Source organism: Cyanistes caeruleus, chromosome Z, assembly GCF_971803275.1.
Source record: "Cyanistes caeruleus chromosome Z, bCyaCae1.hap1.1, whole genome shotgun sequence".
Lineage (NCBI taxonomy): Eukaryota > Metazoa > Chordata > Aves > Passeriformes > Paridae > Cyanistes > Cyanistes caeruleus.
In genome coordinates this window covers 53,952,461-53,972,196 of record NC_141732.1, presented here as the reverse complement: position 1 = coordinate 53,972,196, position 19,736 = coordinate 53,952,461, and the positions used below count along the sequence as shown (strand labels likewise).

At 37.8% G+C, this 19,736-nt stretch overlaps 1 protein-coding gene across 8 annotated transcripts in view; it reads right to left on the bottom strand.

The window, feature by feature from the left end:
- Positions 1-659: 659 nt before the first annotated feature.
- The window catches only part of GLIS3 (GLIS family zinc finger 3), a 153,719-nt gene continuing 134,642 nt past the window's right edge, over positions 660-19,736 (bottom strand). For all 8 annotated transcript variants that reach the window (XM_086867905.1, XM_086867903.1, XM_086867904.1 and 5 more), the window contains exons 8-10: positions 12,592-12,773; positions 6,087-6,266; positions 660-4,872 (exon numbers count right to left, since the gene is read on the bottom strand). In XM_086867905.1, coding sequence (XP_086724031.1) covers positions 4,736-4,872; positions 6,087-6,266; positions 12,592-12,773 — 499 coding nt within the window. In that variant the 3' untranslated portion in view covers positions 660-4,735. The remainder of the gene's footprint in view (positions 4,873-6,086; positions 6,267-12,591; positions 12,774-19,736) is intronic.

Genomic DNA, 19,736 nt, shown 5'->3' with positions numbered 1-19,736 from the left:
GAATTCACTAATAATATTTGTTAAATGACAGAGCACGTTTCCTACATTAAATTAAGATGCAGGGTAAATAAGACTGCACTGGACAGAGCTTATTTTTAGCAAAACTCTACAGGATCACATACGTAAGTGTCAGTGACTGTGGACTTAGTAGTTTTTTATCTGCTCATGGTTAACACAGAACCAATCATGTTAATAATTTCATAGAAAGATCAATTAGGATTGATTAGTTAACTAGTAAGATTATAGTAGGACCATAATTTTCAAAGGCCTCTTTACAAATCTGTAACAGGATTTTTCTGCACTGATTTATTTTATTAGTTTGTATTTTGTCCTTTGATTTCTAGTTCAGTATGTGGGTGTAATTGCTTACCTCCTAAGCATTTTGGGTTCTCAGGATGTGTTTTGAACATAATAATTTGGACATAAGAATGCATCTATCTGTCTTTTGTTTTCATTTTGTCTAATGCAGAGTTTAAAAATGCTCTTTGCCTTACATAAAATGCTCTGAAATGGTTTTATTGCTTGAGTATATTAGAAACAGTAATCACAAAAAAGCAAAATACTTTGATATGTTGTATGTGTATAATTGTGTGTTGTATGTGTCAAATCATCATGACCAAAGAAACCCATAAAAATGAAAAATTATCACAGCACAAAAATGCAATTAAATTTTCTTCTTTTATTTGTGTCTCCACCCAGGGTGTAAACACACACCAAGACCTTCTACAAATCTCTACAAATCTCTAGCCTCACCATAACAATAATTAAATCCAGACCTAAAACTCTGAGCAAAGTGGGTTTTTTTGAGAAATCTCCAAGAGTTTGTCTCCTATTTCTGTTTCTAATTATATGAATCCATACAAATACAGGACAATGGCTGGATCACTTCTCTTTAAAGGCATCTCACAATAGTATGTTCTACAGGTCACGTAATGGAGTTACCATTTTTCAGTTTTATTTTGTACCACGCACATACACCTTTCACTTTTACCTTTTACATAAAACAGAATGTTATGAAACAGGACAAAAATAATTTACGATTGTATGAAAAATAACTGTAAAAAAATCACAAAATGGCACTAGTAGAGCGAAAGGCATAACTAATTCTTTTGAATTTTTTGTTTTTTTCATGACATGCAACAGACATTTCTTAAGAATAAGATTATAAGAGCCAGATATACAGTATGGTAAATTAAGATCATATGTAAGCGTGTATAAATATGTAGATTACTCTGTAAGGTTTAGGAAAAACATAATCCCACTTTCTCTCCTCACCAAAGTGCTTTGTGTAAAAAATATTACACAAGATGCTGCTTTCTGTACAGATGCTGCTTTCTGTACAGAACAAAAGGATTTCTTCTTCTTAAATAAAAACTTACCTAATTTTAATTTGTGGTATTTTTCTTTTGCTTTACTTGCTTCAAGGAAATATATATATATGTGTATATATATATATATATATATATGTATACAAAAAGCCCCAAACCAAGAACAAAATTCCATACAAACAAGAAAAAAGTGCCATTTAAAAAAATCTGCTATAAAATTACACAGGGAAAACAGGGAATAAACAGTTAAAATGTAATTTTTATACTCATTAACACCTTTTCAAAAAAAGCTGAAAACAATATGCAGTGTGACAGATGGCATTAGCACTGCAAGTCTTCAGCATCTGGTAGTAGTAAACCACAATGCCTATATGTTTGTGTGTATACACACATAGAAAGGGAGACCCAAATACACACATGCACTCTCATACACTTCCACTTGTACACATGCACTTTGAAACTGTATTTTAAACTCCAGTGTAGAACCATTTCTAATGCAAATATAAATAGACCACTGAGTCGGGAAACAGTTGAATTGTATAAAAGAATAATTGTAAATAACTTCTTTTGAATATTGTTTAATGTCCGCAGTCCAAACTCGCTTCATCTCTTAGATATGAATCCCTTTAGAAAGTTAACAGTACAGCAAGTAGAATAACAATACAAAACTCACTGAGGCACAAGTATTTGCAAATAACTCAGTTATGCAGATAACCCACAAAATTGTATTTTCTCAAGCACCTTTTTTGATTGTGACAAACAGGATTCCCTCTCTAAATATGCAATATAAATGAGATACAATGGCGCTTTTATGCAATTGCCCTCAGTGATTAAATTGATGCCTTGAAGTCAGTCCAACTCCAAAGAGAATAATGAAATGATAGTGAAAAATCCTCTTTGTCTCTGAATGAGAAGTAAACAAAGGCACACGTTTTTACAGACTGGTAGCCCACATTCATGTGCTTGATTTGAGTGTTCTCTAGGGCCTTCTTTTTAGGATTAAGTTCATAGAAAGCTGTAAATATATATATTATATGTATGTGTAAGAATAAATTAATGAGTTGCAAAAGTTTCCTTTTTCAAATGTAACTGATGAACCCCCAAGTTAAAAATGCCCTTTTTGAATTCTGTACTCCCACTTTCCCTTTGGTCAGCATGTTTCAAAATGTATAATCCCCCAACTCTACAGAAGAACTTGTACATTCAGATACTAGAAAAAAACATTTCAAAAATCAAGGTGGGACAGATCCGAAGACAGCAACAGTATTTCAGTTTTGTATGGATAGTATCTGGACAATCTGGACGTGGTCAAAAGAATTTTAAAGAATCTATGTTTAAGAAAGTATATAGTTACATGTCTATGTACATATGTATGTCCACTTGTAGTCTGATCCTGCCCTTGCTGACTTCGGTGGAACAAAACACAATTCCACACGTTTGAAATGGAGGTGTTCAGTGTGACTTATTGTTTGTACTGAACCAAGTTACTCTTGTGCAGTGATCAAAGAACGGGCTTTAAGACAGTACAAAATTAAAGCCTTATTAAAAAGTAAAACTTGCAGTCAATGCACATTATGCATTGTCTTTTTGATTGGGCGTGTGTAGCTGTGAAGGATGCCTGGTGTCATTTAAACCAATGCAAATCACATATGGTAACATCTAGACCCCTTAGTGCAAGCTGGAGCAGAGGGATACATTCTCTTGTCATGGGGGAAGCAAAATATATGGGGGAAGGACTTAGTACAGAATTACCTGTATTTTAGTCACTTTGCTTCTCGTTGTACTTCATTTATGTGCATGGTTTATTCATATATTCTAAGTATCCGATGAAAACCTCTCCATTAAAAATTTAAGCACATGACTGCACATAAAAATATACTTAATGAATACAAACCACGAAAGATTGCCAGTGTTCACGAACATCTGAACATAAATTCAACTGTTCCATATAATTGCAGATTAAATTATGAATTTGAGCCAAGTTGGTCTTAAAAACTCTCAAAAGTTTGCCAGGGGAAAATAAAAATTTAAGTTTAAAGTTTATCTTTTTAGAAGAGTGATTTCAGAAGCATAGTTATGGTCCAGACTGTAAGAATGAACTTTTATGTCCGTACTCTGTCAGATCATGAGAATATTAAGATGTACACTACACAGTAAGAAATCCACAAAATGCATGAACAGGAATTGAAACCTAAAAACTCAGTCTTACTAATATAAGAGTTGTTCTCAAATTATACAGGATCACAGTGTTGACATCTCAACTGAAAAATACTGGTTTTAACTTATAACCTTGTAAGTTTTATGAAGGACAACCTAATTTGCTTGCATCCTGGACTAAATTTGAGGACCTTGAGCCTGACAGAAAAATAAAAACCATGAAACCAGTACAGTTTTATCTCTCTAAGTAACCAGATGAAACAGAGCACACTTAGAGTAGTTCCAAAATGTGTTATGGAAAAAGACTAGGACAACCAAAATTTAATTGAATCAGTACAGAAAGCTTTTTAAAAAAATGTGTGGAATTTAAGGAAGAATCTTTCCTACAAAATATTTTAAACCTTCCTGTAGAAGACTATCGCACATACAGCAACTATCTACAGTCTAATTAAGAAGCAACTGAAAGTTAAAATGCATTTATGCTTATTTTGCAGATGTTAAATAGAGACAAAGTCCAAGTAACTTGTGTATTTAAACCTTCTTATTCATGCTTAAAAGATCAGAATGAATATTGGGAAAACAGTAATAGCCATTCTTTATGGCTTAAAATAAAGGGGGAAGGAAAGGACACCTAACCTGAGGCCTGTAAGAAATACTCTGCCAACAAAGAGATCCAGAAAGAAGCCACATCAATGCCTCCAATAGGTAGTGCCAGCATATATTTCTAATTTCTCTCTCTTTTGGATACTGGTGTGTGTTAAACTTTGGAACTATCACATGCAGACAGGTTGTGCAAAAACCTGTATGTTTGTAGTATGCTCTGGTGTTGCTTCTTTCCTTTTTTGAAAAAGGAATTTTCTAAAGCTGTGTTCTTCTGTAAGTTTACCCATTCAGCTTGAAAGGATTTCAGCCAACAACCAGTTTTCTTATTTGGTCTCTGAATTCCCTTTGAGAAATTAGAAGAAGAAATAATTTTAAAAGTATAGTTTCTGTACCACAGATGAGAAGAAAAGAAACAATTGCTAAGGTTTTGGCAAAGCTTGCTTTCTCCAAACATTCTCCATCTCAGTTGTCTTCTTGATTAAATGAAGAATGCTTGGTAATTGCTTTGTTCCTCTCCATTATGTATGTATATCTAGTCATATCCCCATACATACATGGCAGCTTCATGGAGAGAAAAAATTTGTAGGAAAATAACATAAGGGCAAGATGAAACAAAATCAAGTTGTTGTAACTAAATATACATTACTTCAGCCTTCAGTGAATACAGAAGAAAGCTGGCTGGAACAATCATCCACTGCATTTACTTGTAGGAAACTGGTGTCCTCTGACATGCTGCAAGCTGAATCACCAAAGATACCTACAGACCCTGCTGGAAAGTCATACACTGGGAGAAGAAACAAAACAAAACAAAAAAAACAGTTAATGAATAGGATACCTATATATATAATGAAGTATATCTTAATACTTACACATAGAACTTGAAATAATTTTAAATCAAATGCACAAATAAAATGAATAAGTAAAAAAATATATGAAGTTAATTACATAACTTACTGGATACCAAGGGAGGAATTTTCAGTTCTGTCAGAATCAAGTCTGAAGCAGAGCAGATTTTATTGCAACTAACACCTCCCCATTTAGTGGGTGTTAAAATTGTGAAAATTTTAAAAATTAACTTCATGCTTGTTTAACAAATTTCATCATATTAAACACAGGATAAAAGACAGCAAAACACAGTAGTATGTATTTGTTGTAAAGTAGACCCTGGCACAGAAACTACTACCTTTTACAAGTGACAGTAGTAAGCCCAAGTGTCTGTTTGCAGACACACTCCCATCTTTTGGATAACATGTTTACATGATGTGAGATGCCTCTTTGTTTTTACAGGTGCACTGGCTTTGAAATACACTTCTGAAAGACCAAGACATAAAAGGGACTTCAAAGCACAATAAATGTTAAGTGGATTGATTCATCCTGTGTGGAAGGACAGTAAAAGATCTGGATACTAGTTAAGTGCTAGGATTAGGCTCACTGTCTTGTACTGATACTTTGCACAGAGATCTTTCATCCTTCCAGAGCAGCATGCAAGCTCCTTAAGTACTTTTCATCTAGGCACAGACTAAGTGCACACAGATGAGTGTACATCTAGGCAGGTTTTGTCACATTAGTAGGAATCAGTGAAATTCAATATTGATAAAAACCTAACATGCACCAAGCAAAATCAGTAGTTTGAATCATTTCACGTCCCTGTCACAATACGTGCAGTGGAGTGGAGTATCTGCACAAATATCACAGAGGGCTTAATGGACTGTATTTCAGCTCAAATACACAAGCCAGAGACTGTCTAAGCCCCACAGACTAGAACCTTGAGAAGCCTTCAACAATGTGCAGATTGCACACAGGCTGGTTGTTATTGTCACCTATGGCGACTGCCAGCCTCCCAACACCAACCACTCCATGAAGGTCTGTAAACTATCTCCTCTTTGTAAAGAGCCAAATCTGTCAAGACATGTCCCACCCAAATACACAGCTCGTGCACATCTGCCAAAGTTTACAAACCATACACAATCATACATGGAGTCACCAGCTGTTATTTACCTTTGATACCAGAATGATCTGAAAAACTTCGATGGAGAATGCCAAGCCCTGCCTGGCCCGCTGATGTGAGAGCTGAGCAGTCAACAGGAGGAACCATATTGCAAGAAACACTGTCTTGTATGTTCTTCTGAGTGTCAGCATAGTGTGGAGGGCAGAAAGTTTGAAGCTGCCCATAAAAACCTAGAACGAGAAGGTGGCCATCAGTAAAAGACCTGGACAGAGATACAAAGGATAGTGTGTGGAACCATGGCCATGAGAATGATAAAAACCTCAACTGCCCTACTACTAGATCTTCAGTAATTTTAAACAAATAAAGCAGTATTGATATCTGTGTTGATAAACTAAAAATTCCTCAAGTTGCTACTAATTTCAAATACAATCTGCTGCATGGACATCCTGATTCCACCATGACCTGTGAGAGGCACTGACTGGCTAGAAGCTGAAATTTTTCAGATTTCTCCCTGTACTGCACAATCCTATGTCTGAGCTGGTACTCTCCAGAGTCACGCTGTGCATCTGCCTGAAAAATCTAAGAAAATGCTAAATTCAAAATAAAAGAAGACTACCCAAGTAAAGTCTGAATAAAATCTAAGGATCTCTCACTGATGCCAAGACAGCTGCTTGATAGTCATGCACAGAAACTCTGAGCAAAAATTTTTTATGATGGAAAGAGAGCATAGAAAAGTAACATAACTTTCCTAGATACAAGTTCTTTTCACAATTCAGTGTCAATTACTCATTTTTTAAAATAGATAGTCATAACCAAGAAATAAGCATATGTAGTTCTCTTTCCCCTAGGTATTTAGCATTATTCTAAATGTCTTTGTGTGCAACTGCAGTGCATCAAGCCACACTGCAGAGGTCTTAGAACTGAAGCCCAACATGACACAGCAAAATCTCCTAACTTGGTGTCTTTATTCACAAAGTGTCATGCCCAAGGTAATTTACAGTTCAGCTGAATGAAACATGAAACCATGTCCAATTCAGGCAGTAGACCCTGACCATACTTGAGATATCTGTTAGGGAACTAACTGTACCATCAGTTTTCTTCACACAGCACTGGAAAAACTGAAAAAAAGACAAACATGTTTGCTAATAAAGTTCCAGTGACTGAATGTGTCAGCTGCAATTCTGGATTGTATACATTTGTCTCTTATTAAACTGTTAAGTTTACATCAGCTGTGTTTCTCTGAATCAGTACATTACAGCCAAGACTCATGATGTCAAGGTACAGAACAAACAGTTACTTTTCTGACATGACAGCATTACTTCCTTGGGAAAGTGAAATATTTTTCGATATGATAAAAGCTGTAAGCTCTAAGAATTGCTTCTAAAAGCAAGAAGTTCTTGGTTTTTTATCACTTAAAAAGCCTTGTCCTGAGAGATGCTGAACATTTAAAAAGCCCTGGCAGACAGCTCAGCTCAAATTCACATGTGCAGTTGTGGTCCGCATACATTTGTAATATCATCCTTATCCTATTGAATTGTAGTAGGCAAAGATTTCATTATAGATATGTAATGAATGACTGCCACAATTATAATTTCCATATGGTAGGAAGTTTCTGATGGACATCTATTGCCTCCTCAGTCATCTATCTGCCTGTCACAGGAAAGAGAATATTTTCTCAAGAAAATCATTATAGTTGCCATTCAGTAATATATGCCATGCATGAGTAGCCTTTGATGCTATGGCATGTAGAAATTTCAGCTGTCTTTGGTCTGAAATACTTCAAGACAGTGTTTCTTTGTGGTATATTTCTGAGTGTCCACTAGGCAAATTACACAAACACCAAGTAATCATGCTGTACCATCTGGCTGTGAAGAACAAAAGGAAAAGAGAGAGTAAGAGAGAGATTCAAGTCACATACTGTACTAACAGACTAATTTGAAATGTGAAAAAATAGAAATGTTTCTGCTTATTAAAACCTTACTTGTAATTTAAAGATAGGTGTTACTAGTAGATCTGTCTGTATAGAGGCACTAGTACAACTAACTCATATCAGCTAATAATTTTTTTAAAGAAATAACAGTTTATTATTTTCTTTAAATGAACACTGCATTTTTTTCTTTGTTTCTTCCATGACTCAGACAGCTCTGGTCATCAGCTTAACTCACTAATAATAAGCAGAGTTTTAAAGGACAGCTAGATTTCTAGTCCAAAAATATTCACAGTATCAGACTCATCCAAAAGCAAGTCAGCTTTTCCCATGCCCAAAAAGGTTTTACTTTACTCTATACTGCAAGCACAATAAATCTTCTCACTGCAAAGAGGGAACTTCTGTTGTTGTTCTTTCCTTTCGCACCTAGCACATCTCTTCTGGCTTTTCTCAGAGCAAGCAATACTTACTCTTGCAGCTGCCTGTGTACTGTAGGTGCCTGTGTCTTCAGACACCTCTCCTGAGAGTAGTTTTCCATGGTTGAAAAGAACCACTAGTACAATACAGGTGGCTGGGACAATTGTTGCAGATTTCCAGCACCTGCACTGTCTTCTGTCTACAAACACGTATTACATTAGCATACAACAGCATCTAGCTGAGAAGTTGTTATTCCAGTCTCCAGGTCAGGATAGTTTCAGATTTATGGAATGGTAATACAGTAAAAGATGCTACAACCTAATGAAAGGAAACAAAGAGCTTCACTTTTGCAGCTCAGTGAGGCATCTAACATCATCGCTTCCAAACATTCCATGGAGCAAAGGATATTGCGAATTTCACAAGACCAAGAAAAGGGAATATTTAGTCAATTATGTAATATTAACTGAGGTGATAGAAAACCCTCTCTGACATTACTGTGTATGTTGAAAATCACTCAGAACAAATAATGAAACTTGAACTGTAGACTATGAAAGAAAAAGACATTTTGCAATACAAGTAGCTATTAGATACAAGAAGGCTGTCTGTCTTGATATTTCTCTCTAAATGATAGTACTCTGAGATCACCATGATCTTTTAAGATGTTCAGGCTTTCAGAAATTGCATCTGTTTAGAACTTGTTTTCTTCAAAAAGCTTTTGGGCAATGAAACTCCTTCTTCCTTGATAAAGCTAATTTGAATAGAACTGACAAGCTTAAGACTACATACTGAGGCAAATTGTCACCATTGTCTAGTAGCATATTGAGCTGAAGTGGCTATAGTTACAGCACTTTAAATCTTGAAAAGGCAGTTTATGAACTGCAGGAGATAGAAATTAACAGACTTCCCACAGCCACTTCTTGTATACATAAAAGTATGGTATGGTGATAACTCCGTGGTGTTTTTCTGCATTGTAATGAACTGACCAAGGAAGACAGCAGTCTTTGTGTTGGTATTGGGAAAACATGAACTCTTGAAACATCTGCTTTTGAGAGAGTGTAGGTAGGCCTTGAAGGCACACAGGACAATGTTTTCAGTGTGGAATATAGGATGAGACAGCTGTGCTTAAGCTGGTGGGAGTATATTCTGACCAAATACCTTGTACAGTGACAATAGGTTACTTCATCTTTGAAAAGACATTTAATACCCACATTATGGGTATTGAATTGCACTGTATTATATCTTTCAATACTAAAAAAAAAATAATTAAATGTTCAGTCTACATTGTCTTCATACCAGTTTTAAGTGCAAAGATCTTTAAAATTTGAACTTTGAGTTGTTATCTGTGTGCAAATAATTCCTGTCAGCAGTGTCTGTTTTCAACATAGGCTTTCCTGGGAGAGTGAGGCAGACACATTAATGCTAACGTGGGTCCAACCCTCTGAAAGTCAACCATTTTTTGACCTCAGAAGATAGTATTAAACTGTATCTTAAATTTGGATGTGTAATAGGGCTTCAACTCAAATGTGACATTCGCTCAGGTGAGAGTCTGTACTGGGCCTTCTTGTAAGGAATGATGACCCACATATTTTGTCCTTTTAAATCCTCTTTTGACTGTAGGACAGGGAGATGGGAACACAGTAGCATTGTTCTGGCCTGTCCTGAAGAGAAGGTGCCCAGGGAGGTACAAAGGTTGCTGCACAAGCCAGTGCAAGCCCTACGTGGAGCAACAATTAATCCAGGGTGATTTGTGAACCCCTTGGAGGCAGGATTCTGTGCAAAGTCTTCTACTTTAGAGCAACTGGTTCTGCTCACAGCTTCTAGGATTCCTAAAACTCCCATGGCCATGAGAGGAAGAAGGTGGTAAAGACATCTGTATAATTGAAAGACAAGTTTTGGTCATGGCAAAAGACAGACCTTAATGTCTTGATGCCTTTCCAGAAGATGAGTTCTTGCCAAATGTTCAGAAAAAAAATAAATAAATGTTTTGTACTGTGGAAAGAGAAGGGCTAACCTGAATGTTCCTGAGAATTTCAAGCTTCAAGCCTTGCACTAGGAATTTACTGGACCTGTTCTGGCATGTTTTCACGTATGTCATATGACAATGAACTGTTTATTAAGAAATTTCACCCTGTACTCTGTTAGCCATACATTATTAGTGAAATATCGGAAAATATAGAAAGCCAACAATAACTGCTTACGCCCATTGGGAAATTTCATGTTCTAGTACTGATCAGTGATGTAAGGAATTACTACTTTGTGAGAAAACCACCTGCCTCAGATCCTGCTGCTCTACGGCCAGTACAATATGAAGAATGTAACAGGATTGGCACTTTCCTTTCTCTCTTTCACTTTTATGAACTCAGGGAGATGCCAGTTTCTAGAGAGACTGCTTACATCAGTGGAATAAAATAGAAGAAGGCTTGTGTTGTTGTTTGACACTGGCCTAATGCCAGGCACCCATAAGAGCTCACCCTCCCCTGCTACAGCTCAGCAGGGGAAGGAAAAAGGGAAAAAAGTTAATGAAGGGCTCAGGAATGAGATAAGGCAGAAAACATTTCAAGGGCAAAACAGGCTCAACTTAAGGTTGCAAAGTGAAATTTATTACTAACAGAATCAGAGAAGGATAATGAGAAGTAAAATGAGCCCTTAAAACATTCCCCCCCCAAGTACCTCCTTCCTTCTCAGCAACAATGCAGGGAGACAGGGCATGGGGGTTTTGGTCATTTCATCACCTGAGGTTTTCTTCCACTGTTCAGGGTGAGGAATCCTTCCCCTGTGAGACCACGGGGTCCCTCCCATGGGACACAGTTCTCCATGAACTTCTCTGATGTGGTTCCAATCTCATGAGCAGCAGTCCTCCCAAAACTGCTGTGGCAGAGGTCACTCCTGCACAGGGAGCAGCCTTCCAAGGACAGGCTGCTCCAGCCTGGAAGCAGGGCCCCCTCTCTCCATCGAGTCTTCCACAGGACCACAGCCTCCTCCAGGCATCCACCCTCTCTGGCACAGGCACCTTCCCCATGGGCTGCGGGTGGATCTCTGCATCCCCTGTGGATCCCCATGGGCTGCAGGGGCACAGCTGCTTCACCATGGTCTCACCACAGCCTGCAGAGGAATCTTGGCTCCAGCACCTGGAGCACCTCCTCTCCTCCTCCTCCACTGACCTTGGTGTCTCCATGTTGTTCCCCTCACATGTTCTCACCTCCTCCTCTTCTCTGACTACAAGCAAAACAGTGTGTATACTTTGTTTTTTATTTTCTTCTTAAATCTGTTATCACAGAGATGTTACCAACATCTCTAATTGGCTCAGCCTTGGCCGGCAGCCTGTCCACCTTCAGAGCCATCAGGCATTGCCTCTGCTGGACATGGTGGAAGCTTCAGCAGTTTCTCACAGGAGCCACCTCTGTGGCCCCGCTGCTACCAAAAACCAGGCTGTGCCAAACCAATACACCTTGCTCTTCCCAGGATGTTTCTGTGATACCTACAAGGATAATTCTGAGGAAGCCTGATCAATAAGCAGAATCCTAAGATGTTTAAAAGTCCAGTCTGCTATGTACCCTGTGTCTATAAATATGGCAAACAATATATTTTAACAACTGAGAGGAAACAACAATACTTCTGTCAACACAGTCCTGAAATGTTAAGGTAATTAGCATTCAGTTTCCATACCAGCCAGGAAAAACAAACAAACAAAACAACCCACGAGTTGTTAATTTTCTTCTGGGCTACAGAAGAAATGCACAGGATTGAAGAAAGAGAGAGAGAGAGAGGTCTTCTAGCTAGAAGCTGATTACACAGCACAAGTGGGAACACAGCTGCCAAGAGTCTTCATGCATACAGAAGAGTTCTCCATCTCTCTGCAAGTACAAGGGAGAAAAATATCCTACCTCTTGAAAACCTGGTTAAGTTACTTGCTAAATCAGGAGGGATTAGAGGTGTAACAACAGAAAATTAAAAGTTATCACAGAATTTTTTGCCATTCTGTTTCAGGGGCAGCACTGAAAATCAGTCTGAAGAGAAACCAGGATGAATAACAACTAGCTAAGGTAAGAATTTTAAAGAAATCTGAATGCATGGCTCTCAAGCCTACCTCCCAGGGTCTTTCAAGGAAAAGTACCTTAAAAATATCAGTGCCAGTCCCTGGAGCACTTAATTTAACGATAAGCAATAGCAACAAACAACTAACATCAATGATGAAGATTCTTCCTTCTTACCCTGGATGTGAAGGGCATTTGGCTGAAAAGAAGGGCTTTCTGCTGATTGGTATGTCTTCAGAGGCATCCCTGCAAGCTGTGGAAGCTGAGGAGGTTGTGGAGCCTGCCTCTGCATCATGGGCTGTTGAATGGACATTCCCTGGGGGCTGATGTGATGAGGAGAAGGAGCTGGAGCAACAAACCTAGAAGTTCAAAACCACAAAGCTGTAATATCTCCAATACATGAGAGATAAAGACTGTTTTTACTTTATTTACACCACTTTAGTTATTTGCATAGGTACAGACTTCCGAAATAACAGTGTGCAGCCCAAATAAAGATTACATATTTTTAAATGGTGACATCATTAGACTTGACATCTGGGAAATTAGCAGGCTGAATTTCCCCTTATCATGGAAAACTACTTTTGACCCACTCCTTCTGTGCATTTGTCTAAGTCATAATTGGAGGAGATGCCTCAAGGGGGACCTCATTTTGGAGGCATTGCCAGCTGTTCATTGTAAGGCTTTGTATTAACTTTATTTATCAATGAATAGCTGCCCTTCCTCACTGACAGTGAGAGATCAGTTCAGGTCATTGGTCACTGAAGAGTTAGGTGTTAGGTTCAGGCCCAGGTTTCAGGCTCTAGAAATTTTCGTATGTTACATAGAGCTATTTGAAAATAAACAGTCTGATGTCAATATAATGCAGGTAAGGGCAAGTGTTTAATTGCTTCCAGAATCTGACCACATCAAAATTCTGATCTGGACTCAAACTATAACCTTTCCTGGCAGAAGAAAGAATGCTTGAGAACAAATCTGGTGGTGCAGCTACCACAGAGGTTCATCACCTCAGTGGCATGTTTTGCACAGCTCTGTCACTACTGGCACTTCAAGGGTATGAACTACTTTTTAAGATTTTACACTAGAGTTTTATGGAATTTAACTTTTTACTAATTTTCTTCTGCATTTCCCTAAGACCGCATATGTCAAAGTACGTCACAGATAGGTCATGCAATCTTTTTTGCGGACAGAAAGCTGTGATTTTAAGAACTTCTGTCTGTGCCCCAAACCACCCAAAAGACTGACGGGATCTGGCTAGTTAATGAAAGCTCAGGAATGGCTCTGGACCACCTTTTCATCAATGAGAGGAGAGCTGGAACATTCACAACACCAAAAAAAGAAGCGTGAGGGTGAGTGAGAAAAGAGGGTGAGTGGAAAGGGATGTGGTAATCCTGTTGCAGATCAGCCTGCCTCTCCACCACTAAAAATAAGCTGCAAGTCTGCTGAGGAGGAATATTTTTCTCTGTGTGTTCACTGGCTGCTGCTAGAAGAGATCAGTGCCTGCACTTAATACAGTCTGCCTGTGCTCTAAAGTATGAATCCCTGCTGTCCTAAAACTGGGCCTCAATATACCAGATGACTTGTTTTTAACCTAATAAAAAGCCTTGTTTTTCCTGAAGAAGTGTAAGGAAGTTTTTCTCACGCCCTGAATACAACAGAAGGTGCAACTCCAGTAGCAGGTCTACAGAACACCTCTGGGCGGGGTCATCATACACGTTGAAACTCTAAATCCAAGTCACTTGAGATCTTTCCTGCTGCAGCTAAGAAACTGTATCTGCCACATGTTATCTGCATGATTTTGACTTCATTTGAAAGGTATTTACTACATTTCTGGTGAACCATAATCTACATTTGGAGTGTAACAAGTCTCAAGATGAACTTTGGATGATGTACTGCCTATTCAGCTTTCTGTGAAAGCACATTTTTAAGCATATTAGGTAGGGTTTGGATGGTCCTGGTACTGATGTGATAAACATATATTACTTCAGAAATGCTATATGGATCGAGGAAATAAAGATGTTACTACTGAGCCATTGAGTCTTTAATGTGTCAAATATTTCATTGTTCCAGATAGCTGATGCAGCGTAGACTGAAAGACATACAAGGGAGGAAGAGAACAAAGCATGCACATATTTCACAGTAATACTAGAGGACAAATTTTTTTTAGGAAGAAAAATCAGTATTTATATTGCGATAAAAATATCAGAGCTTTTTAAAATGTTCTATAACTACTTGGTTATATGTCTCCTGAATAATAACTGGAGTTAGTTTTTTGTATAGTAGTCACATAGAAAGACTGTTCGTTATCTCCTACCTGAGATTGAGAGCCAGCACAGTCTTTAAATACTATTATTGTTTTAAAAATCAGGGGATATAATCCTTTGTGTTTTCAGGATTAATTTCTGAAAATTAATTTCTGAAAAATTATTTTAACAAGTGGCTCCTAACAGGAAAAATCATTTTCAAAACTCAGAGTGGAAAGCAGAGTTTTACAGATTAACCTTTTTACAGATTTACCTTTGCACTACATTTTACAGCCAGACAGGATTCCTTTTTAGTAGAAATAAGTGGTCTTTATAACTACCTATTAATCAACCTGGCTTACCCACATCCATGACTACAGTTATCTGCTTTTTCTTTCCTTCTGCTTAACAAGAAAGAAACTTGTACTTGTCGCAGCCCAGATTTGTCTCTGAACACACCTCATTATATTCCTGTGAGAACAGCTAATTTAACTTTATTCCTGAAACACTCAGGACCAGCTTGCAACCACTTGGAAACCGCAATCAAGAGCTATAGTCAAGCCCAGGTATCAGTTCAATCAGGAACCAGCCAGATTTGCAGAAAGCTGCCCTTTCCTATGCCTGATAAGTGTAAAATCTGAGCAGGAATGTTTCTGGAGCCATAAGAAAATTTTTCTTTTCCAATTTTATCTGTGAAAAAGTGTCTTGCTGGGGAATGACTAGATTTGGTAGTAAGCAAGATGGATGACAAAGTTACCAAAGCTTACCTGTTTTGATGAGATTAGTTAAAATGCCACATACAAAGGGGGTTTGCTAATGATCAGGACTGGTTATGACCTTATGAATAAAGAGATTTTACTCTAGCATTTGTTTACTAGAGCTGGTCCAGACAGCAGTCACTACAACTACATGCACAATCTAAGAAATATGTGGAAAAGGAAAGAAAGAGAAAATCTAAGAGTCCTAATATACAGTGCATATATAATGGTGTATTTATATAGTACTTTCATTTAGTTTATTTTATCATGGTTGGCCACCCTACAAATAAATCCTTGGTGCAGTAGAGAAACAACTTCATATGTCTCTGTTGCAAGAATATATGTAAGATGTTTCTTCACCTAGAAACCCAAGTGCTTTGCAACTCCTCAGTTTATTTCACTGCAACCAAGTATTTTTTTAAAATATGTTGAAAGAAAGGAAACTGCATCTGCATATAAAAGACATAATTTACCTACCATTAATCCATTCTACACTATGGCACAAAATCCTACTAACTTTAAATGTTTGAGACAGGAACTATATTAACTATGTTGGATGTAGTTCTGTCTTCATTCTTATTTTTTTCCTCAACTTTGCACTGTAAATTAAAGCCAATGTCACCATTCAGACAAAATGAATCCTTATGGATGCTACAGATATGTTTCTGAAGTAGAAATTGAACATTAAAGCTGAAAAACTTGGCCTTTTTTTTTTTTCTTCATAGGACATAGTTTTCTTTGAACAACTTGTAAACACAGTTTATGCTCTCTTAACTGGCTGAGTCCTTTTTATTGGGCTTCAGCAGTTTAGGAACATATCCAGAATGTTTTTAGTTTTTTTTTTTAGGAATGCAATCTTCTTGTATAACAGAAATATTTTGGGCAAGAAAACCAAAATCTAGCTGAAAGAAGGGATAGCAGGAAGAAAGAACCAGCCTTCTGACCAGTACCTCACCTTTTCTTTGGTGAGAAGACAAAAGGAGAATTAAAGTGGAATTTAAGTGGAATTTAGGGAAGGAAGCTGTGAGCAGGCAGCTCAATATACAGACTCCCTGGAGGTAGACTATGTAACTTTTTATAAAATATCTCAGTATTTTCTGTGCCTAGATTGTATCAGAGAACTAAGTTTCTTGCAAATGTGGAGAAAAGGAAAAAGATGCCTTTGGACAAAAAGAAAAAAAAAGTGTGAGAAAAATTCCAAACTTTGCTAGGTTTGCTCTGAAAAGAGGTTGTAGCCAGGTGGGATTCAGTCTCCACTCCCAGGTAACAAGTAACAGGACAAGAAGGAAACATCCTAAAGTTGTGCCAGAGAAGGTTTAGATTGAATAATAGGAAAAATTTCTTTGTATAAAGGGTGGGCAGGCATTGGACTAGGCTACCCAGGGAAGTGGTGAAGTCACCACCCCTGAAGATATTTAAAGAACATGTGGATGTGTGGCACTTGGGTACATGGTTTAGCGGTGGCCTTGGCACTGTTAGGTTGACAGTTGGACTTGATGGTCTTGAGGGTCTTTTCCAGCCTAAATTATTCTAGGATTCTTTGAGTCTATGGCTCAGGTCCAGGGTTAGCTTTACTGACTCCTCTAACTCAAACATTTGTCATTTATATGTGTAGTTTACCCACTAAAGAGAAAACGTAATTAACAGGCAATCCTCTGAAGTGTCCCACACTTGGGAAGAAGCTGATGTACTTATTTCAAAACCACACGGTTAACTAAAGACCTCCTTCTTTGTATGCTACACAAAAAGTGTTTGTGACGTGAAGATTGGGTGTCTTGGCATCTTGGGTAGAACTGCACAGAGGCTTTTGCTTCTGGAAGTCTAGCTTAGAGCTACTTACTATTTTACAGTGAAATCATAAAGGGAATATAACCACACACTCAAATAAGCAAAAAGAAACACCGTTGCAGAACTTATTATAGTGCAATGGTACTGCTAAACTGAACAGTTTGGCCCTAAGTTCTTCTTGTCAGCCTTACACAGTCTCTAGAAATTCCTGTGAAGCTGGGATGCATCAGGGATATACTGCTAGCTCCAGTTCATAGGTGGATAAAAAAAATCACCTGGAAGGGATTCCATCGAGTTCACAAAAAATTTTGTTATTTTCTCACAATTAACAGGCTAGTTCTTGCTCAAAAGCAAGATATATGTTTCGATAATTCATTATATAAAGAAATAATTTAAAAATATTAATTTCAAACATTTAGCACCATCAGTTTTGGGGCACTGAGCCACATATGTTAACAATATATTAAACCATAATTTTTGATCTGAGTTTTAATTAGATTGTTCTTTCAGCTTATTTGTATGCTCATGACTTCTTGTATTATAGAAGTGAGTGAAAAGGAAGTTAAGTATATATTCTCTGTTACAAATATGCTTTGAGGTACACATTTGGTACCTTCACTGAATAGTTGCAGTACTTCATATTAGTGGAGCACTCAAAGTTAGTATTGAAGAGCTGGGAGAGACAAAACATAAATCTGCACTTTTATAATTTATGTTCTCCCCTTTGATAAATTAAGTGGTTTGTTAGATTCAAATTCTCTAACTACCTTGCACTATGAGCTCTCAGAGTTTTGTACACCTAATGAATGCAATGTAAGATATTCCATGTTTGGCTCAGTTTCTCACATTTATAAGGTTTCATCAAGTCCACGCTTTCCCCTCACATCACCTAGGAGACAAAGACGAAAGAAACACTCCCATTATTTCTCTAGCCCATGGTATCTGGAAATGTAGAAAAAGTGCTTATTTCCTTCTGCCTCTGTCTCTCATAAACCCAAGTCAGCTGTCCAAAAAGTGGTACAGGCTTGGCCCCCAATGTCATCAAACAGCAAGGCCAGTTTGGATCAGCTTCAGTCCAACAAATTCAGCTTTCTGCTGGATCAAGTGTCCTAGCTCTGAAATGATCCCGGGCATGCACAGTGTGTTGGGAAGCACACAGCACAGAACCACAGAATAGTTTGGGTTGGAAGGGGCCTTCAAAGGTCATCTAGTCCAACTCTTTCGAGCGTGCAGGCCAACAAAACCTCTGGCAGCACCCCTAAATCCTGCAGTCCTCTCAACAATGAGGTTGAAATAAACTGGATGATTCACACCTTTCAAAGGCACCACCTCTGCTACTTTCTCTGCTGAAGAGTTGTTCACATTTTCACTGTTCTCATCACACCCATGAAGTGAGGTGTCAGCCAACTCGCAAGGCCCCTAGGCGAGCGTACTGTTAGATTCAAGATGTAGATTCTGCCTCACTTTTTCTTTTACACATTTCCCTTAACTTTTAGCCTATGTAATGCAATCAAAACAACACTGCCATAATACTTCTTTCCTTTTCTGAATTTAAATTTCCATTTGTCACACTACTTAAATGAAGACACTGTAAGTTTTTTTTTAATCCAAAGCAGTTCCAAATATGGGAATTAGCACTTCAAGCCTTTTTAGAGAGCATGTATACACTTAACATATGAAAAAGGAGTATGCCATGTTAGCTTTTTATTATTCTGTAGAGTACTCTATTATCTTGACATCTGAAATACATTCAATTAATTGAATCATGAAGTCTCACTGTAGGCACCTTTGCTATGGTTTTACAGAAGATGAACCTCAGAAATGGGCTAGTAAGAGCATTGTCTTTTGTAATGACATTTATACCTGTAACACCTATTAATGTGTCCCTGCCTATCACCTCATGCTCTGGCAATCATTGAATATGGATGTTAGACAGGCCATGCACTGAAGAGAAAACTATACTGGGACAGAAAAACCTCTGTGTCAGGCAAGAGAGCATGGACAGAGGGTGTGCACAGAGGGCCAGAGGGAAAAGCACAAGGGAAAAAGGCCAGGATGATGGGGGCAGGAGTGGGAAGGAAGGAATGAACCAAGTAGGTGAGCTCCAGTGATCATGAGGCAGTGAGCTCCATCTCAGACTGATGTACAAAAAGCTCAGCAACTTCAAGTGGCTCCAGAACTGGCTGAATTCACATATGAAGTCTGAAATAAAAACGTACTTAACCTGCTGTTAATTTCCCGAGACATTATGTTCTTCTATCTTCCTGATACGAGGCAGAGTGAATATTGCTTTCATCCAAAGAAATTATGCTCATTTACCAGTAATTGAAATCTAGTGAATGTTGTTTTCAGGTTTATAATTGGGGATTTTGTACTCTTCAAATTACTGTCATATCTGTCACTCAAGGAAACTAAATACTTTGAAATACATTAGTGAAATACAGCAATTTATCACTTAAAGCACTGAAAAAGAAATGTAAAAGATAATGTTTAAGTATCCATTAACAGATAGTAAGAGTTTAGTATTTCATGTGAT